The sequence below is a fragment of the Gavialis gangeticus genome, unplaced genomic scaffold (genome assembly GCF_001723915.1).
Source record: "Gavialis gangeticus isolate Ggan-Ray unplaced genomic scaffold, GavGan_comp1, whole genome shotgun sequence".
Taxonomy (NCBI): Eukaryota; Metazoa; Chordata; order Crocodylia; family Gavialidae; genus Gavialis; species Gavialis gangeticus.
The window spans coordinates 1,545,603-1,567,516 of NW_017728996.1; the positions used below are offsets into that span (position 1 = coordinate 1,545,603).

The following is a 21,914-nucleotide window of genomic DNA, read 5'->3' on the forward strand; positions in this document are numbered from 1 at the left end:
AGTCCATGCTGGAGGGCACAGCTCCATTGGTCCAAGTGAAATGTTCTCAGAGGATGAGCTGATTTGCTTGATTTAGGAGACTCGTAATACTGTCACTTTATTTCTAAATGCTTAATGGTCCATGATGGCTAATTTCTAATGCAGGTAGTGTCTGTCAGGTAGACGAGAGGTGAGTGGCAGTATTAAATATATTTTTTTTGTAATCATATGACATATGTACCTGTGTTTGCTATGCTTTATTCAGGGGAGTTATCCAGAAAGAAAGTCTTGAGATGCAGCCTTGGCTTGTAGCCTCAGTACCTATAGTGGCTGCTAGATATGGAACAGCCACGGTCTAGATTTTGAGGAAGCATGCTCTTAATGAGTAACCTGCTCATGGGGGACTCTTATGGTCATTAAATCTGACCATGATGACAAGCTGAAGATGTTAACGGAGTAATTTCTGCAATGAAAAGAATTCTTCCTGTGGCATTGAATGTTGAGTCAAGTGAACTAGAATATTGCTGGAAGAGAAGCTGGTGCATGTTCCTTGATATTGAATCATGACAGTCAAAGCAAGTGAGGAGTGCTGGGCACCTTCATGACTCCTAAAAATACAAGTTCAGACCCACAAATGGACATTACCTATCAAATTCCACACACTTGTTAGACACTTTCTCTCTATTCTAGCTCCACCTACCATCTTTTTAGTTAAACTGGTGCCTTTTTAAGCTTGAGTGAGTTTTGAATAAGGGATGGCTTCTCTTAATCGCTTTAATTTTGTTGTTGTTTGAATTTATCGGTTCATTAGTTTTAATGGCTGTCCGGTTTTAGTGTTGTACAGTACTTAGCAAGTAGCTGGTTCTAAAAACTGAATGAATTTTGTGTTTTACAACTAAGACCAACTCACTGAACTGCATGAAATGACTGACAGTTGAGGCTGTTAATTTACACTTTTTCAATTTTATTTTCACAATAAAAGCCAAATAAAGTTTAGCCAGGCCTTACTGATGAAGCCAACAACTCCTTGTTGCAAAATTATGCTCAAGAACCTGAATTCTTATTATACTACTTTTACCATTCATGGTACAGGTACGGGTTCTGCTGCAAAAAGTTGACCTCTTAAAAAAAAAAAAAATATCTTGCTTTTAGTTTGAGGATGATAAACCTGAAGTAAAGAAAGTGTGAAATAATGTCCTGTGTTCACAAGCCTGCCATCACCACTTATTTCAGTTAGAAAAACAGCTAAAGACTACACTCCTTTTTCACCACTGTCCGTTATAGCAGGAACCAGCTGGCTGTGTTTTGCAATCAGTTTGATAGTGTGGTTTTTTTTTTTAATCTACGGTGTGTCAAACTACAGGATTACTCCTCTATTTACATTCATCTCTACTGAAGTCCATGGGGAGTACTCACAAACATAGTTAAATCTATGGGCTGTAGGACTTAACAACTCTGTCAAACCAAGATGCTGTTGTAGTCAAGGTAATGCACATCCAAGAGCCACAGTTTTTCCCAATGCGTTAAATGAAGTAGCAGATATCCAGCTCCCATCCAGTGTGCTGGATATAGGACTTTCAAGAAAGTACAGGCATACCTCGGAGATCTTGCAGGTTTGGTTCCAGACCACCGCAATAAAGCAAGTCACATGAATTTTTTGGTTTCCCAGTGCATAAAGAAGTTATGTTTACACTATACTGTAGTCTATTAAGTGTGCAATAGCATTATGTCTAAAAAAACAATGTACATACCTTAATTAAAAAATACTTTATTGCTAAAAAATGCTAACCATCACCTGAGCCTTCAGCGAGTTGTAATCTTTTTGCTGGTGGAGGGTCTTGCCTCGATGTTGATGGCTGCTGACTGATCAGGGTGGTGGTTGCTGAAGGTTGGGGTGGCTGTGGCAATTTCTTAAAATAAGATGACAATGAAGATTGCCACAAACCTTCAATTTGTAAAAAACGCAATATCTGCGAAGCGCAATAAAACGAGGTATGCCTGTGTCTTCTTTGCCAGTCTGTCGTTTCTGGTGGACTGCCTGAGTTGGAACTCCCAGTAGGCCAGTTGCTGAAGTTGTCACTTGCACGCTGGGTTGGTTGGAAGCTTTTCTGTTTGCGTCAAGACAAATATTGCTAGATGCTGGACTTCCAAGGTAAACAGCAGCATTCAACTTAAGTCACACCCTCCACAACCCTGTTCTCTTTGAGCACAAAAATTATCCCCCCTCTTAATTATCATTTTCAAAAGGGCTTGCAGTTTTCTAACCAAAGCTTTGTTCCAGATTTAGATGCCCCAGTTCCCTAAGAACACTGAGCTGTCCCCTAGCAATTGTTAGAGCTTCACATCTCTGCTCTACATTCACTGTCTTTTTTTTGCACAATATGGGTAGTAGTAGCAGGTGATGGCATCCCTTTATACCCAAGAGACCAGTGATTACATTTATGTTGGAAATCTTGGTAGAAATCCTTTGCCTGCCTGAGGAACTCTTACCCATCAGGGCCTCCTGACAGAGGACTTTTTATTCTTTGTCAAACTCTTCCACTTTGCAAGTACTGTCAAAATTCAGGGGCTGTGGGATATGACAGCCAGACATTTGACCATCTTAAGGAGTTGTTTAGGTACATAGTGCCTATACCAGAAGGTTGAAAATTATTCATTTTACAATTCAAAACAACTATATACTAGGAATAGAAAATTTATTAGCGTTCAATACTGTGCCTGCACAAATACAAGTTTCACTTTAATGTAGTAAATTCTCTTTTGTTTCATTACATAGAGTGCCCAGGACCAACCACTGACCCCTGGTAAATACTGATCTGATTGGGAATATAAACAGTCCATTCTTGCCGTGGGCTGGGGTACAGCACTGCTGCAGACCTTACATCAGGTTGAAGTTAACTCACTTGTGTGTAGCAATGGAGGAATGTCCTTTGAAGGTTTTAGAGCAAGCCAAGAGACTAGCATGAACACTGAGTTTGGCTGGCATTCCAGGGCCCAGGAAGATCATTTTGATCATAAATAAAAAGCAGTTATAAATGTTTGATCGTGTGCTCAGTTCAAGCATACCATCCAAACAACAATTCTATGACAGGACAAATCCTTCTTAGCATTTGTGAATTTTTTTCAAGTGAGGCTTGGATGCTGTCCCACTCGAGTCAAACTCCCTACATCTCTGTTAGCCAAACGAGTCATTTTGGACTGACTGACAATTAAAAGCCCAGCAGGTGTTTTGAGAACACAGCTTCAGGGACAGTCAAAACAAGGCTGAGATTCTTCTGGTTACCCTCATGTAGCAAAATCGCAATCTTATCTCACATACTGTGTTAATTAAACAGGTGATCTAAAGATAAGTTAGTCAGACATGATTAGTCTGTTAAAGAAAGGTAACCAGCACAAGTCATGAGACTGCTGCCAGGTAGATTCTTCATCTCTCAGCATGGAATCTAATTTGCCAGCATGTCATTTAGACAGCAGCCAGTCTGGGCATCCTTCAGAAGCATATTTACCACATCATAGAACTTGTTATCGTATGCCAATTTGTAGTACAGATAGATGTCTTCGCAGTAGGTCAGTAATTTCTTCAGGTTTTTCAGAGCAGCCTCAGTAGGCTGGTGCTGTTTGAGCCTGAAACAGAATTTCACGTTGCATTACAAGGAGAGAAATCAGTCCTTGTAGACAGAGAATTTCGGCTCTCTCATGGGATCCTAGGGAAGTAGGGTGGGAAGGGGCCTCATGAAGCCATCTAGTCTAGCCCCTGCTCAGGGCAAAAACATCCCTGACTACACCATCCCAGTCGAGTGTCTTGGGACTAGGGAGCAGAAAAACTCATTGGGAAGGTAGGAAACAGCCTGGGTGTGTTCTTAGAAAGGGATCAGGTTTTGCTTCTCCACCATCACCTAGACCAGTGGTATCCAAAGTGGAATGTGCAAGATGATCCATTGGGGTGCACGAAGAAAATATTAGAACTTCTGTTTATATAAATATACATATACTGGGGGTATAAGCTCAAAAAATTTTACTGATGGGGTGCATGAATATAAATATACATATATTGGGGGTGCATGCTCAAAAGTTTTTTACTAATAGGGGTGCGCAATCAAATAAGTTTGGAAACCACCGACCTAGAGGGTCAATTGTTTGAAAATAAGGCACTTTATTAAAGAATGCAAACTGAGCAGTATCTAAAGCAGTGATTCTCAACCAGGGTGCCCGTGGATCTTTTGAAAGGTGCCATAAAGGTGTGAGGAGATAAGCTAAGTAGATAAATGCAGGATCAGGCTTGAGCCCTACCTGAATGATTGCCCAGCCCCTCTGCAAGGGGGTAAGCACTGCAATATATACATTCGTTTTTGAACTTGGTGCTGTAGGATTCACAAAAGTTACGCAGGGGTGCCTTGAGTCCAAAAAGGTTGAGAACCACTGATCTAAAAAGTCCCAAGCTCTGCTGGATTTTCTCTCTATCACATTAACAGTCTGGACTGAAGAGCAGCACCACCTCTTATCTGTGCCCATGTGTGGAAAGTACCTCAGTGCCACACACAGCACATAGATCCTTCCCCCAGGAGCACAGAGGGGTCTGGAGAACTCTGATGTTGCTGCCACCCCCATCACTGCTTTTAAGCCACAGCCAAAGTCCTTCGCATCCCAAACTCACCTGACTGCCTATGCTAGGTTTAGTAATGCTATCACTTTTACTGATGGGGAAAACAGAGACTTCATGTAGCTCGCTGACCCTCCTGCAGAAAGTCTGTGGCACAGGAATCCAACTTCAAGCAGCACATGACCCACCTGACATACCTTCCCCTCTTGCAGTTTCTCAACAGTTCTGAGTTGTTCTAATCTTACAGAAGGTAGGTGCAGACTGGACTAGACTCTTCCAACATACCCTTGAGGTGCAGTGCAAAGAATACAGGTGAAGATCTAAGCCAGGTTTAAACGTGCGGTTCTGAAAAGCTGTGGGCACGTGAACATCTTCAGCACTGTTGCAATAAATAAAGTCTGTACCTGCAACTAGAGCTGTTGGAGGCTGCTCTTCCCCAATGAAGCCCAAGGAGTTATTGTCTCTAAGCAGTATTTGTCTATACTGACAGATACTGACAAGTGCAGGGTGCTGCACTTAGGCAGTAGAAACCAGCAGCACACTTATAAGATGGGAAACTCCCTTCTTGAGAGCACGGAGGCAGAAAGGGATCTTGGAGTCATTACTGACTCCAAGATGAACATGGGCCGACAATGCGAGGTCACGGTTGGCAGGGCTAACTGGCCCTTGTCATGCATCCACAGGTGCATCTCAAGTAGGGCCAAGGAGGTGATCCTCCCCCTCTGTGTGACGCTGGTCAGGCCACAGCTGGAGTACTGCGTCCAGTTCTGTGTGCCCCACTTCAGGAGGGACGTGGACAACATGGAGAGGGTCCAGAGGAGGGCCACCCGCATGATCCGGGGACAACAGGGCAGACCCTACAATGAGAGACTGTGGGACCTGAACCTGTTCAACCTTCACAAGAGAAGGCTGAGGGGGGACCTGGTCACCGTCTATAAACTCACTAGGGGGGACCAGAAGGGTTTGGGAGAGACCTTGTTTCCCCTGGTGCCCCCTGGCATAACAAGGAATAACGGCCACAAGTTGTTGGAGAGGAGGTTTAGATTAGACTTCCGTAAGAACTACTTCACAGGGCGGCTAGGATCTGGAACCAACTTCCAAGGGAAGTGGTGCTGGCTCCTACCCTGGGGGACTTTAAGAGGCTTGATGCCTACCTGGCTAGAATCATTTGAGCCCAGTTTTTCTCCCGTCCAGGCAGGGGGTCGGACTTCAAGATCTACAAGGTCCCTTCCAACCCTACTTCTATGATTCTATGAAGTATTTTAGAATTTAAAACCATGCTTTCTGAAGATGAAAAGGAATTTGGGCTGTAGAAATACTTACTTTTTAGCAATCTCCTCAAACACATTAGCTTTGAGTAACCTTTGTTGTTTGAATTCTTCTAGATAATTGAAGTCACCTTTAATAATCACTTGTTGATACAGAACTTCAGCCCAGTTTGGAACAAAGTCATAAGCCTCAGCCACGATAGCAGCCTAGGAGAAAGAAAGATTGCCAAAAATTACTGACTAGGTTGGGATGTAATTAAGCTGTTTGCACTGGGAAAAGCTTTTCAGCCACAAGGGTTCTTCCTGCTTTTATATGTCCTCTGGCAAAAAATGCAGTCACGGCTTTGAGTCTTGCCCCTGTATTGTGTTTTCCCCCTAAGTCATCCTTTGAGAGAAATGCAGGGGGCACTATGAAGTATAAGAAAATAAGGTAGGAAAAACTTGTGATGGGCAGTAAAGAAACAGAGGACAGAAAATTAAGGCCTAGAAAATCTGATTTGAATAGGAACTTTGAGCAGTTTGGGGCCCTAAGAGTAGGGAGAGGAGAGGAAGGAGGTGGCCCCGACACATAACAGGCTGCCAGGACAAGACCTAATGACAAGGACCAGGTGCCATACAAAAGAACACTTTGTCTGGAGAACTGATCTTTGAATCTGAAAGCCAAAGATGCTGACTTTAAGATGTTGCTGTGGCTGCAGTAGTAAAGAAGCCATTTGTTCTCTGTAACTAAAGTCCCCCTTCATTTCTGTGGAGCTGCCTTCTCTGAATGAACTGCTTCAAGTGAGTCAGAGGAGCTGAGAAAACACCTGGTTCCCACTGCCTGCCTGTCCTGGTGCTGCAGGTGGTGATCTTGCTTGCCTGTAACTTGGTCACCACCAACATCTGGCTTTATTCTCAGTACCTGAGGCAACATTTTACCTTGGGAGTCTTGGCAGTGTCCACAGGACAGCAGGAGCACGCAGCTTCTCTCACTCAGCTACTTTACCTGGTAGAACCTAGGCAAGGACATGATGCAATCCATGAGGTGCTGTCGGTTCAGGTTGATAAGCATCGTGCTCTGATTTGTGTTCAGAAAATGAAGCTGGAGAGTTATCAGTTTTGTCAGTCTGTTGCAGCGTAAGGACTGGCGGACACAGGAATCCTAGAGTCAAAAAGAAGCAAAACCAAGCTCCTGAAATAACGTTCCTACAAGGAAGCCAGGATGCCAGTTCCTGAGCATGGCTCTGCAGGCTTTGGAGCCTGTCAGTACTTTGCCTTGTAAACCACTACAGCTTCTCTCATTACTCAGTCCACGTGGCCGTATTCTTATAAGAAGCTCCACCCATCAAATGACGTTCAGCATAAAAATCAGAAGCCAGTCTGCAACACTGTCACCACTCCTACTTTAAAGCTACTAGCTCAGCACCAAGTCAACTCCTCCTCCCCTCTCCTCCTCCATTCCACCCAAGATGTTAAGAACTGATCAGGGAGCAGTGTGCAATCCGTGACTGAGTGATCATTTTGTCGGCCAGGTTGAGAGAACTGCCGCCTCTTCACCAGGATCTTTTGCTGCTGCACTGCAACATGGCACATCCCAGGTGCTGTTTCAGGTCGGGATGGCTCCTCATGGGTCACCCCCAAAGAGATGCTACTGGCCGTTTCCGTTCAACCTAACGCCACTTCTGACCCCTCCTTGGCCAGCACTGAAAGCCAACACATTACAAAGCCTGAATTCCATGCCAGCTCACCTTGGAATAACTTTCTGCTGCATCAATAAAGAGAGTCAGAGCTTTCATCAACAGTTTCTTTAAATTTGGCACATCTTGGAGAGACTCTTCTGAAATGGAAAGAGATGTGAAACAAGGACCCAAGGCGTGTGTAGCTACAGGGCACAGCACACCCAAAACAAGTTTTGTAGTGCATTTCAAACCTGCAACTAGTCACTTCTAGCCGTAACAGACCACAACGCACCAATTCTAGCCTGACACAAGACACTGCTCTGCAATGCACAGACAAAACACAAAGCCACTGTAGGAACCCGATCAAAAGTTCTGAAGGCAAGTCTGTAACTTCCGTGTGCTTTGGTCAGCTAACCAGGTCAAGAAAAACATTCAGCATAACTTGTCTTCGATCCCTTGATGACATTAGTTTGTGTTCCAGAGCAACTCTTGAGTGTATATTAACAACCTTTGCAGCAGCAGGACATTTGCTGCCACCGTCCCCCTGCAGGTTCAGGTGTTACGTCTTGTGTCAAGGTTGACTTGGTTTGCTTAGAGGTTAGACAGTGGATCTGTACAGGATGGTTTGGACAGGGCTGATCCTGCCTCAGGCAGAGATTAGACTAGATGTGACCTCTGGAGCTCCCTGCTGGTCCCATGGCTCTATGATTCTATGAACTCCCAACACGCACCATTCACTGTGGCATTAGGGGCAGAAGTAAAGACCCTTTAGGCATTCATGCAGCCTGCTTAGGGAGGTTTACTGTTGCACCACAAAAGTTCAATTTTTTGAACACTGCATAAATGCAGATCAGCATGTCTGTAGCTACATCAGTGGTGGTAAGGGGTGTTCCAACAGCACAGGTACCAGAAACCACCATGGCTTTTTGGAAAAGGAAAGCAGCCAGACAATGTGCTGTCAGAGAAGAGCCCAGCACTTAGTGGGACCACGCAATGCACCTTGCTGAAGTGGAAGGGACTTTTAACGCTGCAGCCACTAGGACAAGCCATCAGAAGGGTATTTCCCAACCATACCTCTATGTATGCAACAGTCCATGATGCCTTCAAAGAAAAACGTTGAATTTGGCCAATTTCCAATCACGCACAGCAATCCAGTGTGTTCCAAGAAGCTACGCGCAAACATTCACAGTCTTGGTTCCAGAACTTCCACTCACCCCAAGGCTGAGATTCAATGAGTTTCAGCTGTATACAGGCAGCTGCTTCATGATTCTCTCCAATTTCTCGACACATGCTGAAGCACAGGGCTATCATGTTGTGCTTTTCGCTGTCCCCTGGGCGACAACGCTTTATGTAGTCTAGCAGAGCTGTCTTCAGCGTTCCACTCTGTTAGGAAGGACCAATATCAGGACAGATACTTGAAGAGTTTATATTTGCTTTGCATTTTGGAGCTTGCAAACAAAACAAAATCCTGTACAATTTTCAAGCAAGATCACCATGCTACCTTGAGTCTCCTTTATACACTTCAAAACGTAATGGAAATATAACTGATGTACTACAGACAGAAAATAAGCTATTGATTAGTTTTCATAAATTTGCTACTATCTGGCAGGTAAGAGTCACCAATTTTAAAGTCAGCAACCTCTGATATTAAATGTCCAATCACACACAAAATATACGGAGGCCTCCAAGTTTCTGCTGCCAAGTGAAATGGTTGCAATTTTTTTGTCAGAAAATGATCATTAAGGAGCATGGCCTGCTTTGAGACAGTCCAAACTGTTAAACTAACTATAGGAATCTCTTTATAATCTTATTAGGAGAAAGAAAAATAAATGGTAAAAAGATTTCATTAATAAATGATGGTTGAAAACAAATCACAACTGAAGACACGCAGTATAGATTATAATTTGAGTATAGGTAAAATAAAAGCTTCCTAGTTACTGTCAATGATAGATTAAAGTTTACCTGTCTAACACATGAATGCACATATGTGTGTGTGCATGCACATGTGCACACCGTCCCCACCTTTTGTTGTTTCCCCTCCACCATCAGACCTACCGGGTCTAATTTTTTTCTCATCAGCACTTCAAAATAATGTTTCTCATGCAGCAGATCAAATATGTACGTCATTTCATTATATCTGCCAATGCCAGTGAGGAGCCGGACCTTTAGAGAGAGAAATACGAAGATCAGAGTGATGTGGGAAAACCTGCCTTTGCTGTAGGGTTAGTCTATGCCAATTTAAATAAAGGTAAAAGGATCACCATTTCTAAAACAAAGATTTCCAGCAAACACTAGCCATGCAGGGAGCTTTTTAGCCCTCTCTAGCGATTCCAGTCTGGAAGGACATCTCATGTCATTAGCATGGTACATCTTCACTCTGGTAGGCCTTCTGCAGGCAGAGATAGGAGGTGCCTGTTGGCTTTGTAACATGAACTACTTAATTTAGCAATATGTGATCACTAAACTCCACAAGCTAGATCTCCTCGTCAGTCTGCTACAGCTTCTGCCATTTCTCCGGCAAGCTTCGTCAACTGGCCAAAGGGTGTGGACAGCTGGCCACTTGCAGCTGACTATCAAACCAAAGAGCCATCATACATAAGGATAGCTACTTTAAGGAGCATGGCCTGTTTTGAGACAGTCCAAACTGTTAAACTAACTATAGGAATCTCTTTATAATCTTATTAGGAGAAAGAAAAATAAAAGATTTCAAATTCCAGAAGCCACCTAGGCTCCCTGATCTTTTATGCTGTATCATCTTGTGCCACTGTTGCATGAAGAGCCTTTTACTGAGTTGGGGAGGAAATGGGGTGGGGCAGGGATTAGGGTATGACAGCTACGTACCACAAGGCTGTACTCCTCATTAGGCGCCAAGTGTTCGTCAGTGAGAAGCCGAGCAGCCTGCAGGACTCTAGTAATTCCTTCCATATGACACGTCAGACTAAAGCAATTATGGGCCAAAATCAGCAGCTCTGTAGCTAAAGAACAAGAGAATCCAAGTGCTTCAATAATAAGATGAAGAAGCAAGTGGCTGCATTTTTAAAGGTGGCGCCAACTCTGCAAATGATTTGGAACTTTTCTAGTCACAGACAGTAAGACTGAACTGAACATGTCAGGCATTAAACCTGAGCAGCTAGATAGGTCACAGCTTCTGTAACTGCACACAGAGTCAAGTCTGGTCTTCCACTCTGCATTAGAATCTGGTCCCCTGGATTATTTTCTGCAAGGTTAATACCATGCATGAAAGGAAAAGAAACTGCCTGACAAATACACAATCAATTGCCTCCCTCTACCCTCCAAAACCATCATGCCAAATCAGATCTGTTTTAAAATATAAAGCCTGAAACTCCACATCTACGTTTGAAGACCCCTCTCCTAACTTTGATCTACTGAGTGATGTTTAGGATGGACTGAGTTCTCAGAGCCAGAATGAATAGATTAAATGCAGTGAATGCATTTGTAGATCTCAGAACAGGCAGGTGTTTTGCTGATTAGCATGGCAGGATCCCAAAGCAGAATGCAGCGTGCTTTACACTGGGGCCAAGGTCCTCTCTATGCATTCAGTACTGTAGGACAATGCTCATCACTACTGCAGTCTCTGAAAGTGGGAGGCAAAGGAATTCACCATATTTTCAAGGGTGTGGGGATACAAAGAGTTGGCAGGGACGGGGGTGCACTCTCTCATTCCAGACCTGAGCAGACAGGATGAGGTAGGAAGCCAACTGTCCTTTACATGCCTCAATTACACAGCTAACCCAATTTCAATGCTGCTTCTCAACCAGTTATGCAGTGAAATTACTATCAAATTTACAAAATCTTTTAAAAATAAAAATCAGTTTTAATATACAATACACATCAGGGTATTGGTCCAAGAATAACTCCTGTGCATTTCCATAGTGCAACCAATGAACCACCTGCTGAACTGTAACTCACTCAAGACTACATACACTGTTTATTATGCAGTATAAAATGGACAGAAACACAGCATTGTCAGAGGCATCACAAACTCAAACAAACCTGTCCCATCATGCAACTAGCACAGTTTAAAACTTCGAGTGACTGTTCACATTTGAAGCACTGCTCTGCTCCAACACACTCTATAAAGTTACAGAACTGACAGAACGTTCCCTGGAACTTTTCAGTTTTCATCAGTGATCAGCATGAAAACATCAGTGCTTCTATATCAAGCCTTCTGTAACACAACAGAATTGGGGCTATGCTAGGGTTGGGTCCCAGCACAAATCCAGCAGGGGGAGAAGGCTAATGACAAGTTGTACAGAAGTGGGGAAATGGCTTAATTTTTTGGTAGCTTACCCTGACTTTGTTGTTTTAAGAATTTTAGGAAAAGGCAATTTTGGTCTGTACGCTTGACTATGGTATTACACTGGCAATCTTAACTTTACCCAAGTGTGTGTTCCCAAATAACATTCTCTCAGCTACGTATAATCCCTACTCAGTGTACTTGAAGTTAGATATTAGGAAAAACTGCCACGAGGAGGGTAGTAAAGAACTAAAAGAGGCTCCCCAGAGAGGTGGTGCAGTCTCCATCCTTGGAGGTGTTTAAGACCTGACTAGACAAAGCCTTAGCTGGGATGATGTAGCTGGGGCTGGTCCTGCTTTGAGCAGGGGGTTGGACCAATCCTCATTTTCTATGATTCTAAAAATAAATAGGTCATCTCTGGCTAAAACCTTCGTCTCTTATATTGTGTAGCTCTTCATTCAAAGAGATGATATAATTAAGCTTCAAAATGCAGCCAAGATATTTTTCAGTAACCAGCCAGTAGTGACCAAAGAAGGTTCTTCATAAATAATGGATGCCTCTCTGAGAAAAATGGATAAATACAGGTTGTGTAACCTTAACCCTAGCTTTTCTTCTTGTTCTGTCATCTGCCCCCACTGAGAAAAGTCCAGCTCCATCCTCTTTGCAACCCCCTGCAGGGAAATGAAGGCTGCTATCAAATCCCACCTTGGTCTTCTCTTCTCCAGACTCAAGCCCAGTTCCCTCAGCCTCTCCTCACCAGTCCTGTCCCCTAGCCCCCCAACCATTTTTGTTACCTTCCACTGGACTCTCTCCAATGTGTCCACATCCTTTCTGTCGTGGGGGGCCCAAAACTGGACACAGGACTCCAGGTGTGGCCTCCCCAGTGCAGAATAGAGGAAAAGAATCACTGCCCTTGATCTGCTGGCAACGCTCCTACCAATGCAGCCCAGGATGCTGTTAGCCTTCTTGGCAACAAGGGCCCACAATATTTATGTATTGTTTATAATGAATTGATGCATGGATGCACTGAGCCCTTACACTATGGTTGATTCATGGTCATACATTTTTAAATATCTATTTAATACATTTTTGGATTTTCAGAAATAAATCAGTAATGGGTAATTAGCAGTGGGTCCAAACTCTACATGATGTGTCATGCAGCCCCAAACTCCTGTCAGTGTGAGTGCATTAGACGAACTAGTAGAGCTGCCTGTACAGTTACAAGAATTATTGTTTGCTATTTACTTACTGCATGATAGCTCCCCACGTGGCACAGATGAAACTTTATCCAGCAATTTCATGCCAACCAATGTGCGATCCTGGCACAACTTGGCCAATTGTAGGAATGCCTGACTCTCATCTGCTGGGTTCAGAAGCTGCTTTTGCCCTGTGCATACACAGAGAGTTGTCATAAGCAAAAGTTGTTCTTGGACGAAAGGTTAACAATGTTATGAAAAACTTAGTGCAGTCTCTTCCTGATGCAGGCGTCGAAATTATGTGATCCAAAGAGACTCTCTCAGTCCAATCTTTAATGCTTAAGACTCAGCTCTTCTCTTTGCCAGATCATAAAATTAAGGCTGGCTGTCATTCATGGCAAAGATGGAAAATCCTGTGACTGTCACAGCAAAAACTAACCCAGCTGCAGAAAACATTTCAAGACAAGTCACAGTACTTAGCAAAATAACCCTGTTATTCATTGAAAAACCTTTTAAAAATGCAGGCTGCCCTCCCGTATTTGGCTATGTAAAAATAATAATAACAACAACAACTACCATCATCATAATCATAACAATGGACGAATCTTCCTTGAAATCAGTCTGCTGGGGGTTACAATGAGCATGACTTGCCAATTAAAATAAATAAATAAATAAAACAGGACCTTTTTTGCCATTGTAAGTTATGGTTTTTTGTTTTCTTTTCTTTAAAAAACCTTGATTAAATCAACAAAACACAGGATTAAAAGCAGAAGAAAACAGACACCATCACCTTTTCCTTCAGAAGATGCCAGTAATTCTTGTGTGATTTCTTCAGCCACAAGTTCTGCCACAGTTTCGGCCTGGAGACCCTGCGTTGTGATGAACACCTGGGCCTTCTTGCATCTGTCAGGCTGCTGGGATGACAGGATCGCTCGAAGCACCTTTTCAGAATCCTGAGCTGATATTTCATTGTAGGAGCAATTCAGTTCCTAAGCAGCACAGAAGATATTTAAACATGGTACATAGGATAAAACGCCAGTGCCAGGTGGGGTAGAGTACTACTGTCCTCCATTTGCAGAACCCTCCATTTTTTTACTAACTTGTAACTGTTGCTGTTGTGTAACAAACTGTTCCTTTTTATGTTTCATTTCATGCAGCAGCTCTGTTGTTAACTTTGATACGTAACTTGTAACTGTTTCACTTACCAAACAGGAAAACAGGTGCTTTCCAAAGGGATTAGGATAACTGAGGATGTACACTAACATACTGTCATGTAGAAGAGTCAATGCAAAGCAGATGAAATTCAGTTTTGAAAACTGGTATAGATGGATTAGAGTCACACTTAACAGTGCAATGATTTGTAGATGCATTAAGGGTCTGATTCAGGAAAGCAATTAAGCCATGCAAACACACAATTAAACACAAGCTGAGCAACTGCTACAAACTTGTTAGGGGAGATCAGCAGCAAATAGGAAGTGTTCTATATTCCCCCCAGCAGCACCTAGGGTGACAAGGAACAATGGCCAGAAGCTGCTCGAGAATAGGTTCAGGTTAGAGATTAGGAGGCACTATTTCACTGTTAGGGTGGCTAGGATCTGGAACCAACTTCCTAGGGAAGTGGTCCTCACTCCTACCTTGGGTAAATTCAAAAAGAGGTTGGATGAACACCTGTCTGGGGTCGTGTGATCCCAGCGTGTGCTCCGGCCAGTGGCGGGGGGTCAGACTAGATGATCAATTTAGGTCCCTTCTGACCCCTAACTACTATGAAACTATGGGGATTCAATGTAATGACACACCAAAATGACCAAGGAAACCTTACTGCCTTCCAAAAAACTGGACTTGGTTTTGTTTGACTAAGATCCATGCAGAAGTTTTCACTTCACCTATCAGATTTACTCTCCACCCCCAAAGCCCTATAGCCACAGCCAAAGCAATGACTGAGCGGGCTACAATTGGTGAAGGTCATATGAAAAGAAGCAGAGCCTTCTATTTCTGCCACACATGGTTTTGGTCCAGCTGATCAGCAGAGCACATGGACTTACTGCCTTTCCCCCTAGAATTGGCACCTTTTGCAGATGTGCTGGAGCAGAAAGGGCATAGAGGGTGTTTCTGTGCTAGGCCTCAAGCACTGCTGCTATCTCCTCAAGCTTTGAATGCTTTTGAGCCTTTTGCAGGTGTGGAGGACAACACAGAATTTGGGCCTAGAAATCTCTAATTGAGAAGCACTTTACATTCAAGATACCAATCAGACAGAGGCAGATCAAAACCAAGTTTAATGATGCCAGACAGGGAATCTACATGGCTTGGTTTAGTTCCATGCTTTACAGCACCCAGGATGCATCCGAGCACTGCACCATGCTACCAATCAGTAATTTTTGCCTGGTATTTTGCTGCAATATGCAGCAGTTTGCAGGTAAATCATTCTGTGGGCTCATAACAGATTTATTCTCCATACACCTCTGGGACAGCTTGAGGCAAACCACTGCAGTCCCAGTAAAACATTACTGAACACATACCTTGGAAAGTTCATACAAGCAGAGGACTTGTCTGCAGTAGTTTCTCCCATGAACACATTCGTCTATTATAGTCTTCAGATTGAGAATAACTTGATCGTCTGGAGATGGGACCACAACAAATGACCAATTTTCTAAGCTTGAGGCTAGAAACAATGAACATTAACAAGGACATCTCTCAAAGGACAAAGCACATAAGCAGACACTAGTAAAAACAGTCTTACACCTGGCATGAACATGTGAACGCAAGCATGGAAATCAGCCCAGACACTGTTCAGCTGTCTTTTTGCTGACCTTACACAGGAGATCAATACATTTTATTTCTAACAAAAAAATTCTGTCAATCTGATAGAATTTTCTTACTGAGATTCTAAATATAAAAGCACATACACACACTGTATGTAATATGCCATCAATTCTCACCCTCTTGTTAATAGTAAACACTGACCCTTCTTATAGTTTCATAGTAGGTAGGGTCAGGATGCACCTCATCAGATCATCTAGCCTGACCCCCTGCCACAGGCAGGAATGAATGCTGGGTTCACAAGACCCCGAACAGGTGATCCTCTTTTTGAATTTGCCCAAGGTAGGGGTGAGGACCACTTCCCTACGAAGTTGGTTCCAGATTTTGGCCACCCTAACTGTAAAATATTGCCTCCTGATCTCTAACCTAAACCTATTCGCCATCAGCTTATTACCGTTGCTCCTCATCATCCCAGGTGGTGCTGGGGAAAAAAGGGCTCTACCTATTGGCTGATGATCTCCCCTGATGAGTTTGTAGGCAGCCACCAGGTCCCCCCTCAGCCTCCTTTTGCTGAGGCTGACCAGGTTCAGGTCCCTCAGTCTCTCCTTGTAGGGCCTGTCCTGCTGCCCTCTCACTGAACAGGTGGCCTCCTCTGACCCCTCCCCATGCTGGCCACATCTTTTTTAAAGTGCGGCGCCCAGTACTGGACTCAGTACTCCAACTGCAGCCTGACCAATGTCGCATATAGGGGGAGGATCACCTCTCTGGACCGGCTTGAGATGCACCTTTGGATGCATGACAAGGTATGGCTGCCTTGCTGGCTGCGGTCTGGCGCTGGCAGCTCATGTTCATCTTGGAGTCAATAATGACCCCAAGATCCCTTTCTGCCTCTGTGCTTTCAAGAGGGGAACTCCCCAGCCTGTATGTGTGCTGTGGATTTCTTCTCCCAAGGTGCAGCACCCTGTATTTATTTACATTCAACCCCATCCTAATCTCGTCTGCCCACTTTTCTAGTCTGTCTAAATCTAGTTGCAGCCTCTCTCTCCCTTCAAGTGTGTCCACCTCGCCCCACACCTTAGTGTCATCAGCAAACTTGGACAGCTGCTTTCCACCCCCTTCTCCAAGTCACTGATGATGTTAAACAGTGCAGGCCAATGACCAAGCCCTGGGGGACCCCACTGCTCACATCTTGCCAGGTTGAGTACAACCCGTCCACCAATACTCTCTGGGTGCACCCCATCAGCCAGTTTTTTACCCATCCAACTGTGTAGGCATCAATGCCACAGTCGCCTAATTTATCGATGAAAATGGGGTGAAAGACAGTGTCAAAGGCCTTCTTAAAGTCTAGAAAGACTACGTCCACGGTGACACCATCATCCAAGGATTTAGTTACTTGGTCATAAAAGGCAATCAGGTTGGTCAGGCAGGACCTACCTTTGATGAACCCATGCTGATTGCCCCCAAGCATGATCTCCCCTGCTGGCCCCCCACAGATATGCTCCTTGAGCACATTAACTGCATCTTCATAGGATGCACTTAATGAACATAAATAAATACTAATTTTAAAAAAATCTGGCCTTACCCTACAATTGTAGAAGCTTCATTGAAGCCTAACTAAAATGTATATTCCAAGAACAGGAACACAGGGACAGTTACTGAACTGTACAATGCTAATTTTTTACCTGAACCAACCTGCACACACAGGTTTCCCTTGATTTATGCTGTACATATGTTCTCATAGAATGGTGCATAAATTGAAGTCATAAATTGAAGGGTAAGGAAGGGGCAGGGGGAGGGGGAGGGGTGCTGCTCCCAGGGCTGCACAAGGCGGCAAAGCAGAGGGAACAGAGTGGCACTCACCCCAGCCCTGGCTGCAGCGGCCCTGGGAGCGGTCACCGCCAGCTGCCTGCAGCCACTGGGCTGCACCATGCTCCGCTTGTCCCCACTCACCTCTGCTCCAGGGCTGTGCCATGCCCTGGTGCAGACAGCTGGTGTCTGCTGCTCCTGGGGCTGCTGCACCCTGTGCTCCATGGGGCTCTGTTTGTCTGCGCTCACCCCAGCCCATGCTGGAGTAGCCCCGAGAGCAGCTGACACCAGCTGCCTGCACCGCGGCACAGTGCAGCCCAGGAGGTGGGGTGAGCCCAAGCGCAGCAGCAGGCAGCTGGTGCCGGCTGCTTGCAGGACCACTGCAGCTGGGGCGGGGGTGAGAGGGGTCATGGCCCTTTCCCCTCCCACCACAGACTTACCTGCTTGGGCCCGCCGGGGGCGGGGGGCATCTACGCTGATCGCATAAGAGTGAATTGACCTCACCTATAACAAATTATGGGTTTAAATATGCTCATCGCATAAGCAAATTTGCATATAAAGAACCTGCATAAATCAAGGGAAACCTGTATCTATTCAGAATGGACGAGTACAAGAGGACAAATAATTGCACTGGGAGAATTTTGTTTGTATGTGATGTTGGAAAATTCAAATTCTTTAGACCTGAAGATATTTGACAGCACTGGTGGTTTTGTCCAATCTTCACATTCTCCTAAAACTGCAGGTAAGTTAACTTTGTTATAACAGAGGAAGACTGTAGAAACCTGACAGCAGAACTTGTCAAAAGCCTGCAACTGATATGCTGGTGTTACTTACTACTTTGTAATCTTCTGGGCTGTGGAGCCTCATATTCATCTGAGCTCTCTTCCGCTATAAGAAGAGCTTGAATGTCTGGGTGTAAATTGTTTTGGTCAGCTTCACCAGCAGCCAATGCTCTGCAGTGCAATACCAGAGAAACATCCTGGTTATAGAAGTGAAAATAGTGGCAAACGCGGCTGGCTTCATGCACGCTTCCTTCATCCAGAAGATGTCCAATCAGAAAATTAAGTGACTCCACCTCAGTCCTATCTAGTGCATGTGGAGATGTATCTTTGAATACAAGACCATCAAGCTGCAAATATTTTGGTGTGTTCAGAGTAGCTAGCTTAGAGAAGGAAAACTCTTTGGCTAAGTTCTCAAAGGAAAGTTCACTACCCATCGAAGCCTGGCAAGACGATCTCGACTTCTCCAATCCACTGTCTCTAATTAAGGTTTGTTGTGCAATGCGACACAGCCAGATCTGCTTCTCCATTTCTTCCAGCTTCTCCAGTGGCACCAAGTCACCCTGGGCTAACCAGTGGCCAGCCAAAGTAAGCAGCAAAAGTTTCTCTATGTTGCTGTTTATCTTATCAGCTGATGATTCAAACACCACGTTTGCCTGAGCTGAAAAAAAGTCAGACGCAGCTTTGTTGGAGACTGAATTTTTTGTAAAACTATCGTGACACTTTTTCCAGAAGTCAGTTCTAGTTTGTTTTTGATGCCACTGTCCAGTCTGCTTGAGAAGATGCAAATCTTGAAGTACCTGCAAAATGTACAAAAGGCTGAGAGGACTTAACTTTCAGCATCAATTTTCAGTTCTCCCTAAATAAAATATGCACCAATGTTAATTAATTTCATTACCAAAAAGAGAACTTAGGGCACTTTTACAGATGGTCTGCAGGCTGAGGAGGTGGTGCTTTAATTAGAGTGGCTCCAAGAGCTGATCTAATTGAACCGCCACCCCACCATCTATAATCAGTGTCCCCGCACCTAAAAATGGCAATGGGGGTGCTTGAACTAAGGCTTGCTGGACGAGCTTCATTTCAAGTGCCCCCGCCATCATTTTTGAGTGTGGGGACACTGATACACAAGATGCAGGAGGCTGCTAAGAGCAACTGCCACACTCCAGCAGACTATTAATTCCAGTGCATCAGAGCAGCCTCGGCGCTCATGTATAGGTGCCCTTAGAGTCAATGTGTCTGAGGGTAGTGACTCCAACTCAAACCAGTAAAGCACCAAGTATACCTGTTTTGCTGGATAAATAAAATGAACAGATGTACCAAGTAAAAATACAGTGACAAAAAGGAAAGTGGCATTATTTTATTCACTTGAAGGCTCTGAAAATTAAGATGCTTGGCAGGGTCAACTTAATTGTAGTTCAAACTAAACTAATTCGGGGAACATTTTTCTAAATCCTACAGAGGGGCTGAAAAGGTCATTCTTGATACCATTACAGTATGTGAGCACCTGGTAAGAGCTTAACAGCTCAAAAAGACATTTGACTATGTGATTATTTCCCTTTTAAGTATCACGCAACTTCGAACAGCTATACTGTACCTCTTGAATAACCACGCTGTCCACAGACAGTTCTGCTAATTCTGCTACCTTCCTAGCCAGTGAGAACATTCCTCCGTCTTGCAGCTGCTCTAAAATTGATCTGCATTCATTCTGAAAAGTCTCTGTGTTGTAGTTGGTTAGGATGGCACGATTAATAGATATGGATGAATCCTTCAAGATCTGACTAAGGACACACAATTTCTTCACATCTGGGCCTGTTTCAGAAGAGAGTATAGTTATTATTAAAGTAATTTTCTTTATAAACGAAGTCATCAGTGGTACATGCATTCCAACATGTCACTAGGAAAGGAGCCTAGCTTCAGCAGATGAACACATTACAATGTTCCAAAACATACTCTCATTCTAAAGCTGGACTGTTCCCATTCATCCCTCACTACACACACCTACAATCAACCATTCCCATTAACAGGTTAAAGCCTGCTTAAGATTTTCTTTCATGACTATCTGCATAAAACACTTCAGGTAAAAAAATTCTGATACTTTGTAGTATCAAATTGTTTGTCTATTCAAAGTAACATTCTATCATGTTTTTTCTCTCCATAAAAATAAACAGTGATGCAATCCAAGATCCAGCACTTAATTATTCCATGGAGACTTCTCTCACCTGGAATAGGCATTTTTCAAACTCTGCTACATATTTTAAGTTCATACTAGCTTAAATCAACCAGATTACCTAAATAAATAAATTATCCTTACCATCAGGTAGAAGATTATTTGCATCTGCAAAGAGCTGCAACAGTTTTCCTAATTCATACTGTGTTCTACACTGCTGCAACATCAATTCAAGAAGAAATGATGCCTGAGACTCCACCCATGGTACAGGTATAACTGAAGGCGTCTTTTCATCTGAAGTTTTAAGCTGTGTACATAAAATGAATTTCTAAGATTTTTTTACATTCATATTCAGCAGTAAATTTATAATTTTATTTCTTGTAAGGTGAAGTCACACTGGAAACAAATATAAAGCAATACCTATTCCAAAACATGACTCCAAAAAGAGGCACTATATTTACTGTTAAACTGGAAATAGTGAATTTATTTATAGATAAGAATTCTGTAAATTTCCCCTAAAAACAGTACTTGTGGAGCTGATAAATTTCAGGGATGACACCTGGGTAGAGAAGACCCCTTCTTTAGACGTTAGTAACCTGGCCTATATCGTGTTTGTTTTATATACTTACCCATGATATAGAGTTAGCATAGTTTTCTGAGTAAAGAAACCCCTGACCTAAGCCTTGATTTGAATCAAATGGAAAAAGCCATCAGAAATAATGACACAGAACATTAGTTACTGGGATGCCCAGGGAGACAGAAAAACAGAGATGAAAGGAGAGAAGAATTTGTGACGTGCCTACCTGGGATAAGTAAAGAAAACAGGACAGAAAATTATTCCAAATATGCCTTTGCTGCATTTCAGTCTCAGCCACTGCTGGGCCAAATTCTTGCCCTCTGTTAGATCCTGACCTAGAAGAGCACTTAAGCACATCGCTCCTATCTCACTGAAGCCAACTGCTAAATCTGGGCCTTGAGGGGGTTGCTCATGTGCAACTTGGCCCTCTCAGAGGTTTACAAAAGCCAAGTCTATGTAGTCTTTGCGACTGCTAAAAAAATTCACAGAGCAGCCCCTTTTCAGAAATTCCCTCTTCAGAAAACTGCCAGAAGTATTCAAGAGCACCTGCTGACCTAGAGATTTTCTGTGCAAGCTGCTATTTTATCAGTACCCTCATATTCACTGTACTGTGATAATTAACACTACTTATGAGTGACCAGGAACTGCAATTCTTTTCCTTCCATGAACAGTTTTGTATACTACTAGCAGTCTCATTCATGTAACAGAACTGGTCATGGGGTAAGGTGTTCCTCTTCTGTAAGTAAGGGTATCAGTTTCTGGCCCCATGTCACAAATAATGATTTAGAGAAATGCATGCAATTTATTAAAGCAACAGGACCTTTTACTCCAACCCCACAAAACCCAGGTTTTCCACCTAGTATCAGTGA

The 21,914-nt window shown here is 43.5% G+C and overlaps 1 protein-coding gene across 1 annotated transcript in view; it reads right to left on the reverse strand.

Annotated features, from left to right (window-relative positions):
• Nucleotides 1–2,658: 2,658 nt before the first annotated feature.
• Nucleotides 2,659–21,914, reverse strand: part of SPG11 (spastic paraplegia 11 (autosomal recessive)) — a 48,201-nt gene continuing 28,945 nt past the window's right edge. The window contains exons 29-41 of the mRNA XM_019503800.1: nucleotides 20,613–20,775; nucleotides 19,896–20,110; nucleotides 18,357–19,101; nucleotides 15,476–15,618; nucleotides 13,750–13,948; nucleotides 13,013–13,150; nucleotides 10,347–10,480; nucleotides 9,561–9,668; nucleotides 8,720–8,888; nucleotides 7,575–7,663; nucleotides 6,833–6,988; nucleotides 5,903–6,054; nucleotides 2,659–3,603 (exon numbers count right to left, since the gene is read on the reverse strand). Coding sequence (XP_019359345.1) covers nucleotides 3,423–3,603; nucleotides 5,903–6,054; nucleotides 6,833–6,988; nucleotides 7,575–7,663; nucleotides 8,720–8,888; nucleotides 9,561–9,668; nucleotides 10,347–10,480; nucleotides 13,013–13,150; nucleotides 13,750–13,948; nucleotides 15,476–15,618; nucleotides 18,357–19,101; nucleotides 19,896–20,110; nucleotides 20,613–20,775 — 2,592 coding nt within the window. The 3' untranslated portion in view covers nucleotides 2,659–3,422. The remainder of the gene's footprint in view (nucleotides 3,604–5,902; nucleotides 6,055–6,832; nucleotides 6,989–7,574; nucleotides 7,664–8,719; nucleotides 8,889–9,560; nucleotides 9,669–10,346; nucleotides 10,481–13,012; nucleotides 13,151–13,749; nucleotides 13,949–15,475; nucleotides 15,619–18,356; nucleotides 19,102–19,895; nucleotides 20,111–20,612; nucleotides 20,776–21,914) is intronic.